Source organism: Anopheles coluzzii, chromosome 2 (genome assembly GCF_943734685.1).
Source record: "Anopheles coluzzii chromosome 2, AcolN3, whole genome shotgun sequence".
Taxonomy (NCBI): domain Eukaryota; kingdom Metazoa; phylum Arthropoda; class Insecta; order Diptera; family Culicidae; genus Anopheles; species Anopheles coluzzii.
In genome coordinates, this window is record NC_064670.1 from 11,401,763 (window position 1) to 11,411,730 (window position 9,968).

The 9,968-nt window shown below is 49.8% G+C and overlaps 1 protein-coding gene across 3 annotated transcripts; it reads left to right on the forward strand.

Moving 5' to 3' along the window:
• The first annotated feature begins 161 nt into the window (after nt 1-161).
• LOC120950206 (dual specificity mitogen-activated protein kinase kinase hemipterous-like) lies at nt 162-9,736 on the forward strand. 3 transcript variants are annotated; one of them, XM_040368060.2, is made up of 9 exons: nt 162-735; nt 819-1,051; nt 1,144-1,551; nt 1,625-2,064; nt 3,545-4,416; nt 4,489-5,184; nt 6,131-6,533; nt 6,643-6,729; nt 6,808-9,736. In XM_040368060.2, the coding sequence occupies exons 1-9, from the start codon at nt 501-503 to the stop codon at nt 6,950-6,952; spliced, it is 3,519 nt and encodes a 1,172-aa protein (XP_040223994.2). In that variant the 5' UTR covers nt 162-500; the 3' UTR covers nt 6,953-9,736. The 3 variants fall into 3 exon arrangements, with proteins under 3 accessions (XP_040223994.2, XP_040223995.2, XP_040223996.2); XM_040368061.2 differs by having other exon boundaries at nt 6,152-6,533; XM_040368062.2 differs by having other exon boundaries at nt 6,209-6,533.
• The last annotated feature ends 232 nt before the right edge of the window (nt 9,737-9,968 follow it).

Genomic DNA, 9,968 nt, shown 5'->3' on the forward strand with positions numbered 1-9,968 from the left:
GGTGAGACAAAACAGCTAAAATCACATTTAATTTTTTTATAAAGAAAACATTGGCTATGTTTGTAAGATTTTCATTTTCTTCACATTTATTTCATTCCCTTGTCATGTGCATGTCCACGGGCGCGCCCAGCCCTTCGACTTTGACTTCGCAATGACAGCTACGAAACATCATTGTGTAGAAAAAAAAGGAAAAGAACAAGAAAAGTATATTTATCATATATTTTCGGGTGAAAATCTTTCCTGCTCCCAAAAACGCCATCAATTTCTCCGTGCAGGGTCGGGATTGTGCTTGCGAAACTGCGCCCCGTAAGCCTCAGATGCGGAGTGCCGTGGTGCAGTGAATGCAGTGAGGAGCGCCGCTGGTTTCGTGCCTTTTTCCTCCTCCAACGGGAACGGGGTTGTTCGCTTCGGGTGCTTTGTTTACCCGCCCGTGTTCCGACGTGAGCTCCTCGACTTTGGCCGTTGGTGCCGCCGGGACCAGCAACCCGGACGGAAAGTCAATGCTACCGACGGGTACGCATCCGGCCACCGCACCGTCCGACGGCAGAGCTAGCGAGGTCGGAAAGAACGGTAGCACCACCGCCACCATGTCCGGCAGTTCGATCGACAACCGCATCACGATGATGGAACAGATGATCCAGAATCCCCGTTCCACGCCTTCCCTGTCCCTGCCGATCTCGACGCAGCCGCCAGCGAATCGCTTCAATCGCACCGGAAGCGGTGGCATGGGTGGACGTAAGTGCCGGCGATAACACTGACTCAGCCGTACCCTTCTCCCCTGCTGAACGCCGTCTCTCTCTCACACACTTTTCTTCCAGCCAACCGACCGTCGTTGGGATTGAATCTGCCCATTGTCTCCGGGACGCGGCGGAGTGAATCGGAACTCAAGTTCCAGAAGATCGTAGACAAGAGCGGGCTGCTGAAGATTAACGACAAGATCTACCGTACGCAGCTCAGCGACCTGGAGGATTTGGGCGAACTTGGGAACGGAACCAGCGGGCATGTCGTGAAGATGCGACACAATCCGAGTGGAGCCATCATTGCTGTAAAGGTAGGGAATCTGCCCCAGTGGCGTGTTCGGTGCGAAACATACCCATGCTCGATATTCATTCTTCTCCTTCCTCCTCCTCCACCCCTTCCCAGCAAATGAGACGCACCGGAAACGACGAAGAAAACAAACGAATCATAATGGATCTGGACGTGGTGCTGAAGTCGGAAAACTGCAAGTACATCGTCAAGTGTCTCGGTTGCTTTATCACCGATGCGGACGTGTGGATCTGCATGGAGCTGATGACGACGTGCTTCGACAAGCTGCAGAAAAAGTCCAAAAAACCGGTACCGGAGGAAATCCTCGGCAAGGTAACGGTGGCAACGGTGCGCGCGCTGGCCTACCTCAAGGACAACCACCGGGTCATCCACCGGGACGTGAAGCCCTCGAACATCCTGATCGACGACCGGGGCAACATAAAGCTGTGCGATTTCGGCATCAGCGGCCGTTTGGTGGACTCGAATGCCCGTACCCGTTCGGCCGGGTGTGCTGCATACATGGCGGTAAGACAGGGTAGTCGGCTCGCTTGCTCTATTGCCTCCATTCACTAACCTCTGCTGGACCTTTTTTTTGCAGCCGGAACGAATCGATCCAGCTAAAACGGTGTACGACATCCGGGCCGACGTGTGGTCGCTCGGCATCACGCTGGTCGAGCTGGCTACGGGCGTCTTTCCCTATCGTGGCTGTGTGACCGACTTCGAGGTGCTGACGCAGGTGCTCACCTCTAACCCGCCCCGGCTGCCCGAGGATCAGAACTTTAGTCCGGAGTTTCGCGACTTTGTGCAGCTGTGCCTGCAGAAGGACTATCAGGCACGGCCCAAGTATCCGGACCTGCTGCGGCACGCGTTCCTGCAGCGGGCCGAGCACGACACCACGATCAACGTGGGCGAATGGTTCCGCAATGTGGCGGTTAACTGCGGCATTCAGCTGACCAGCACGCCGCCACCACCGACCGCCGGATCGTCCGCTTCCGTCAGCTCACCCCCAACCTGGACCGCGTCGTCGGAACAAACCAGGTAAGCGAACGCTGCGCGGCCACCCTTCCTTGCTATTTTCCTTGCCAATTTTGGTTTCTCAAACTATGATACACAATTGATGTGTTCCAACATGATGTACACGGTGCCTCAACTCTCCTGGAGGAAGTTGTACCCTTACGCGGAGGTTTGATGCGTTCGCCTCACTCAATTTTTTCCCCGGCTTGTCTCAAAAATAGCCGTTACAAGCGAGTTGTGCACTCTGTATGCTCTCTAATATTTTCACCTCCACAGCGACTGATTTAGGTGTGATCTTTTTCTTTGTTTGTTTGGATTGTATGAAGTTTGTTAGTGTGAGTTTTTCACCGTCCTACACGATTGTTTCACTTTCCCTTAACGATTTCTGCAAAGATACACTAATCTTTACCACCACTGCTTTCCCGTAAAATTTAGAATGATTGGATCATCTTTTTCTCTTAATCCAAGCAAGCATATCCAATCTGTTTGGACGTTTTTCTCGCAGATCCCTCCTCTACCCCTCCTACCCCAGTGTGATGTCACGTTACTTTGCGTTCCGTTTTGCGTTTTTTGTCTGTCTGTTTGCTGTTTGTTTGTTTTAAAACTTGATTTTTCTTATTTGTAGGTAACTATTTCTTTAGTAATTTTTAAGTTGTTCTATGAGTAAGTATACCACACTATCAACAACACTTACGATCACGAATATTATACATGCGTCCTTAACGTCCTTTCGCCTTGCTATTCGACATCACACGCTCACTATCTGTGCACTGATTACATCCAACACAAACACACGCGTACCTGCAGGCATACAAACACTTACACACACACACGCACACAGACATAAAGAGACTAGCTGCTTGCCACCTTCCTGCACGATTCTTCTAAAAGCTTCTTACTCGCTCTATATGCAACTCTCACTTTCTCTCTTTCTCTCTGTTTGTTATACATTTATGTTGCTTTAACTTGTCGGAATGAGTGTCTTTAGTTGTAATCCTACCAAAACCCATGAGCTGACAATACATAATTCGTCTCATTACGTGCATGCTACAGACCCGTTACTAACCCGAAGCTTAGCTATTTGAAGTAGAGTAAAGTGTTTGTACCATGCTAGTTGTAGTCGTTCCCTGTACTTTATCGAAAGCAGGAGGGTTAGTCTTCATTTCGAAAGACGCTGTACAGCTTGCATTCTCCAGAAAAGGCATTTCAACGGTTGCGTAGCCGTACCGTATACAATCCACCTGTACATTTTAGAACCATACCAGCAGGGACAGTTGCATCACCAGTTGCTCTAGTAACTGTACATATCAATGTGGGTCGATTTAAGTGTCGTGTTGCTCCTCCTCTGCGCTAGTTTCACTTATCCTATCCTTTTCTCTTTCTCTTCTTCTCTTTCTCTTCCCCTGCTCCTGCCTCTTCCCTCTTCATCTATGTTATAACTACTCTTTCTTTCATCATCCCGCCTGCTGCGTGCGTGCGGTGGCGTCGGCACCCCCCATTGAAGAATACCGACCCCGCTCGGAAGCTTGACGGAAGTAGTCCAGGCGCAGTCGAACCAGCAAAAGCAAACCATCGCCATCGCCGCCTCGTCGATCCCGATCAAGTCAACCGCGACCATCCTATCCCCCCACATTGCCAACGAAGCACCTAGCAACCTGAGCGACCTGCAGCAGCGGTCGCAGCACGAGCTCAACCAGCAACAGCAGCTGCTCCAGAGCAAACTTAGCAACATTAGCCTAGCGTCCTCGTCGTCCTCCACCTCGGCAGCAGCAGCAGCAGCGGCGGCGGCAGGATCCACACCGGTACCAGCATCCTCCTACACGCCTACCTCGTCTTCCTCAGCGGCGGGGGCGGGTGCGTTCGATACACGCCGCTCGCCCTCCCCGCAGGCCTACTATCTAGCGAAAATGCAGCCAAAAAGTGCCATTACTAGCACCAGCGTACCGATCGCGTCGGGCGGTGGGCCGGCCTTCGAACGCAACGGTTCGCTCGAACCGGCCCGAAAGTACAAACACTCGCCGTTCCTGTCGCGCCGCACCGCCTCCGAGTATGGGAACGGCAGCCCGAAGAAGGAATCGACGCTGAGCAGTTTGGGGCAGAGCATCTTCAAAAACCTGACCACATCACCGTTCGCCCAGCGGAAATCGCTTCCGCCCGGCGAGTCGAAGCTTGCCTATCCGCCCCCGGCCTCCCCCTCGCCGATGCCCGTAGCGTCCGCGACGATCTATGCGAATGGTGGCGGCGGTGGAGGGGCCGGTGCCGGTGGTATGGGCAGCAGTCCTTCCTCGCCGCTGCTGCTGCTCCGGAAGGCACACCACGACGGTTCGGAAACGGAAACGCAGTATAAACATCTGCACGGCAACACTAGTCCAATTGGTGAGTGGACGAACAAGATATCCTCCTGGCTGTGTACCCGCGCTGTAACACTTTTTTCTCACTTTTTTGCAGTTCTTCAGCGATTCTACCACCAACAGAATCAACTGAAAGAGCAACAAAGAGAGGCGCTGCAGCAGCATCATCACCACCACCAACAGCAGCAGCAGCAGCAGCAGCAACAGCAGCAAGTGATTTACGGGTACTCCTCACCATCGCCGATACCCTCGGCAAGCGAAGCGTCACCCCGGCCAATCCGCTACAGTCCGCTACCCTCCCATCGGACCGTACATCATGGGGTGCATCCGGTGCTGAGCAACACCGGCGGCACCACCACCCTTCACCAAAGCGCCATCCCGCTCTACAAGCATCACGAACCGGCGGCTCCGCTAGCACCATCGCAACCTTCCGGGATTCCGGTGTACCAGCAGCAAACCACCGCCAGTCCCAAGCACAAATCCTCCTCCTTCTTTAACACGTTCAGCCGTGGCATGAAGAGCGGTGGTCGGGGCGATAAGGTGATCGATCGGGGTGGCACCGCCGCACCACCGACCATGATGAGTGGTGCTACCGATCGGTCGCTGTATGCCGGCACTACCACCACCAACACCAGTCACCAAACAGCACTGTACCAACATCATCATCAGGGGCAGCCTAATACATCGTCGATGCTGCATCGGCACGGTGCACTCGGTGGAATTAGCAACGGAGGAGGAGGAGGAGGAGGAGGAGCAGGGCTTGCAATGCCGGAAGGCAGCAAAGAAGATGCAGGTAACGTGATTCCCACCGCTTCGTATACACATGTTGCTCCTCTTTCTGCACCATTGCTACAGATGCCGCTTACCGTTAGGCTTCGTAGTGTGGCTTGCTACGTTTGCGGCAAAAGGTCGATAGAGAGTTGGGAAGGTATGTGCGTGACGTTCGCCATACACCTTAGCAACCATCCACCTTTACCCTTTGAACGTCCTGAACCGATTGTTGGATGATGGGTGAAGGGTGTATGGTAGATCGATTACCACTACACGGTTTTCATAGATGTGGGACACTTCCTTGACTCTTTCTTATGGGAAGTGAACTTCCTGTGATGGAAATTGGACTCCGGCACCCTTATTGGACAGGCTGCTTGGAAATTCCTATTGGATTAATCCAACAAGGATCCGATTCCTTCTACATTAAGTGCATTTCACATAAGAAAGAGTCAAAAAAGTGTCTTGGAATACCATGTAAGCCGGCTCGTCGACCTTTTTCCGCTCAAACCGCTCACTCCACTCACTGCACACTCATTCGGAATGCATTCATTTAGTTTATTTGTTTTGTTTTTTCTTCTTCTATCTCGTTTTATTTATCTGTTTGCATCGTTATGTTATGCACTTGCTCGCGCCATGCTGCTCTCGCTCGCCTATTGCGCCGCGCCCGCGATCATTTCGTACGTGGCCAATCGTTGTTGTTGTTGTTGTTGTTGATTATCATTTGCGCTTTTTTCTGTACCCACGGTTGGCCAACTTTCATCTTGCACACTCGTCCGACGTTTAATGCACCATAATTCGTTTAATGCAACACAACAAACCTGCTGCGCTGCACCACATCCACCACTGTGTGTGCGCATGTGTGTGTGTGTGCGTGTATTTTTGCTCATCTGTTTTGCTCGGGGCTCGGGGAATCTGGCCCTATGCCACGTGGGCCAAACAACCGAATCCACAAACAACACAACACACAGGCTGGTTCAATTCCTTTGCAGATATCAAGCGAAAGTTTGCCTCATTCGTGAAGCTAAACCTCAGCAACAATGTTACAGGAGCGAGCGGGACGGGCACGACCACTGCCGGCGACAGGCTAACCCTGAAGGAGAAACATCTACAGCAGCAACAGCTGCTGCAGCAGCAGCAACAGTTTCTATTGCAACAGCAGCAGCAGCAGCAGCAGCATTATGCGTCGTCGAACCCTTTCGATGGTATGACGGCGGGTGGGATGGGTGGGATGTATGGTGCCGGACCGTACCCTTCCGGTGGGTCGTCCACAGCGTCGATAGTACAACCTCCTTCCGCCATACCGCAGCTGGCACATGTGCTCAACAGTCCGGCGACTGATCGGCGCCACCGCAGCCCAGATCCACCGCCCAGGTGAGTCTACGCACGCTCATGTTTGGATTGGCCGCGGAGTGGTTTCTTGTATTTAAAAGATTATCCCAAACCGCTAAACCACCTCTTCAATCGCTTCTTCTGTTTGTAGGTTAAATCGTGGTCAATCGCCACTGCTACTTCAGCGTAAACTGGAACAGCTCGGTCACACCGGCTCACCGCTGATGAATAGAAGGCCGTAAGTATTGCTTCTTTATGCACAGAACATGACAAACCACTTACCACTTACCGCTTTTGGCCCTGCTCTGTTTCGTAGATTCAACTCTACCTCCCCGTCACCTCCCCTGCCGCCGCGGCGCGCGTCGGAAAGTGCTCCCGGTTCGCCGCAACACTTGCGGGCCCGCATCAACTACACCCCGGAACCGCACCGGCGTCCCTATCACACGACGATCGAGCAATGAGTGGGACTGCAAATCCTGGCCATGTGATCGATGTACACCTTTCTGGAGTAGTGGGACAGGCTGGAGAACCCGATGATGGTGCTGCTTTATTCGGACGGACAGAAGTTTGGCTGCTGAGCTTCCCCTCCGCCCTCCTAGCTGCTGCCATTATGCTGCTTTTCAAAGGTAAAAAGGCAAACCGAAAGGAGAAGAACTGACATTGAAAAAAAACGGCTCTCTGTCTCCCGTTTATACTACACACCCTTGCTAAGAAACAATTGTACCAAAACGCGCTCTAGTTAAGTAGTAAGGCGAAGGATGCTCACATACATACAAACAATTACGCTGCCTCTCAGGTATATATAGGATGGAAACAAATTTGTGCGAAAAAAAAACAAACACACTCACGAAATGTCGAAAATCGAATAGAGAGAAGAGAAGCGGACGAAGAAACAACACGAAAGACAACAGCATGAAAACAAAGCAAAAAACGAACAAACAACTCGAACGAACCCAACCACTTCGCCACGTGGGAGAGAATGGAGCTGACGAAGGTGGTGTTGGGAGGTATGTAAACAGTTCGCAAAAAAAAAAAACAAAAAACGAAGCCACCACAGCGCCCATTTACCCCATTGGTAGTAGCAAAAACAAAGCAACCGTAGCTAGAACACGCGAACATTTTGGTGGCGCAAAACCCGCTTTGCGCTATTACGCTTGCAAATGCGCCACAGCTGACAGGTGGCGATCGCGCACCGTCACAATGCATGCGCTACGTTTGTAGTTTATATAGGATACAAAAAAGCGTGTTTATCGAATTGGGAACGAAGTAAGGACAATTCCTATCGCTTTCCTTGCGGCCGATCGCCCATCGCCGCACCATTACCACCACTACCAACCACCCATTAGTACCTGCGCGCGTGTAATTACGCTTGAGCCCGGTGTGGTTATTGTGTTGTTTAAAGTTTGGACACCACCCAATAATGGTGTATCGTTCAGCTTGGAGCTTTCGAGATTTTACCAACGAGACCTTTTTCGATGGTCTGCTTTTTTTTGTTTGTTTTGTTTTTAACATTTATTTTCCTTTGCGGTCCTTTGCGCACGTGAGGATTGTGGCAGGGGAATTATACTCCGTTTGCCTTCCCCTCTTGCTAGCTGTGTGTTTCCTTACTTTTTGCCCGTTTGCTTGTTGCGGTCCGCTTTTGCAGTGTTTCCAAATTCTATCATTACCTCACTACAAATCGTATGATAATCAAAAACAAACAACAAACAAAAAATCGCAATCCGCAGCTCTAAAACAAATGAAACTGTAGTCAATAGCTATATTTACGCAATTGTGCGCTCTTGGGTCCGAAGTGTCCTTCATCATCAATCACGTCGCTTGTACACAATTACACAGAAACACACGCACACACTTGCGGCTATGTTACAATTGTGCAATTAAAGCCTCCCCGGGGTGGGTGTTAAATTTGTAAGAAAACTGTAGTAGAAAAATAGCACAGCTTGTACACATGGCCAACGCAGCGAATCGTTCATCGTCCACACATGTGATGATCGTCCTCCTCCTACTAGGATTGATGAGCGATTGTGTTGTAGTAGCGGTTGCTAAGGTTTCCTCTCCGTTCGCACAGGCTTTGTGCCACTGGCTGCTGCTCGCCAAGACACAGGCGAGCGAAATCGGTAAAGACGACGCGCCAGCGCCTTTCTTGGCCTGCTGTGTGTTACCTTCTGCTGTTTCTTTGACAACGTTTTGTAAAAACGAACCAAGTCAAGTAATGAATGGATAATGGGGGAGCAAAACCCAAAAACCAAAAACACACACACACACACACATATATATAACACACATATAACATTTTGTACAATAGTACCGCATTGCTTTGCTTTCTCACCTTGCATACAAATTACTTACTCACCCCCTATACCTTTTTCCTATACTTCTGTAAAACTGCTACAACAAACATATATAAAGCAAGAGAGTAAGGGGGAAAATCCCCCTCCCCCCAGGAAATAAAGCCAAGACAAAACAAAGCAAGAAATTGAACATGTGTGGAAACGCAAAACGATTAAACTATGGACAGAAAGGAAAGGATAGCTCGGGGTGACCCACGGGGTGACGACGATGGCGGTGGCGAATGTGTTATCAAAACGACGACGAAACGAGAAGAAAAAAAAAACAGAGCGAGAAAAATAGTCATCTATTATTATAATTATTATTATCTAAACGAAATACTATTATTATTATTATTATTAATATTATTATTATTATTATTATGAAATATTGCAACAACAAGCAACAAGATGGAGAAAAAAAAAACGAAACAAAACGTGTGGAGAGACTACTACCATTAGCTCTCACTAGCACAGCAACGAAGGGGCCGCGCAGTGCAGAGTGTGGTAGGACGATTATTTATAAAGGAAAAAAAAGAAAACCACACACACATACACACGCACATAGACAGACAGACTCCGATGGACACACACACACACAAGCAAACCAACATGGCACACTTTTCCATGCGACAGAGTATGTGAGTTTAGATAGAAGCAGCAAAAAGGGAATGTTGAAAACGAAAGATTGGATTGCAATAGTGAATGTCTCTCTCTCTATCTCTCTCTTTCGCTCTATGTTGGTACAGTGTGATGGGTTTGTGTGTGTGTTTGTGTAAGAGAGAGGGAGAGAGAGAGAGAGAGAGAGAGAGGAAGAGAGAGAGAGAGAGAGAGAGAGAGAGAGAGAGAGAGAGAGAGAGAGAGGGAGAGAGAGAGAGAGAGAGGGAGAGAGAGAGAGAGAGAGAGAGAGAGAGAGAGAGGTGGTTTCGTAGCGCTCCTTAGTGGAAAGAGTAATTAAACAGAGAAGGATAGCGAGAGGAGGGACAGAGACATGTAAAATAGGGAAGAAGGAACAGACGAGTGTGCGGAAAAAGCAGAAAGTAGGAGAAAATAAAATGGAAGAATGAGAACAGACAACAACAACAACAACAAAGAAAGGAATTCGTTTTTTTAAGTACTTAGTGATCTCTTAGTGCTACCTACACAAACT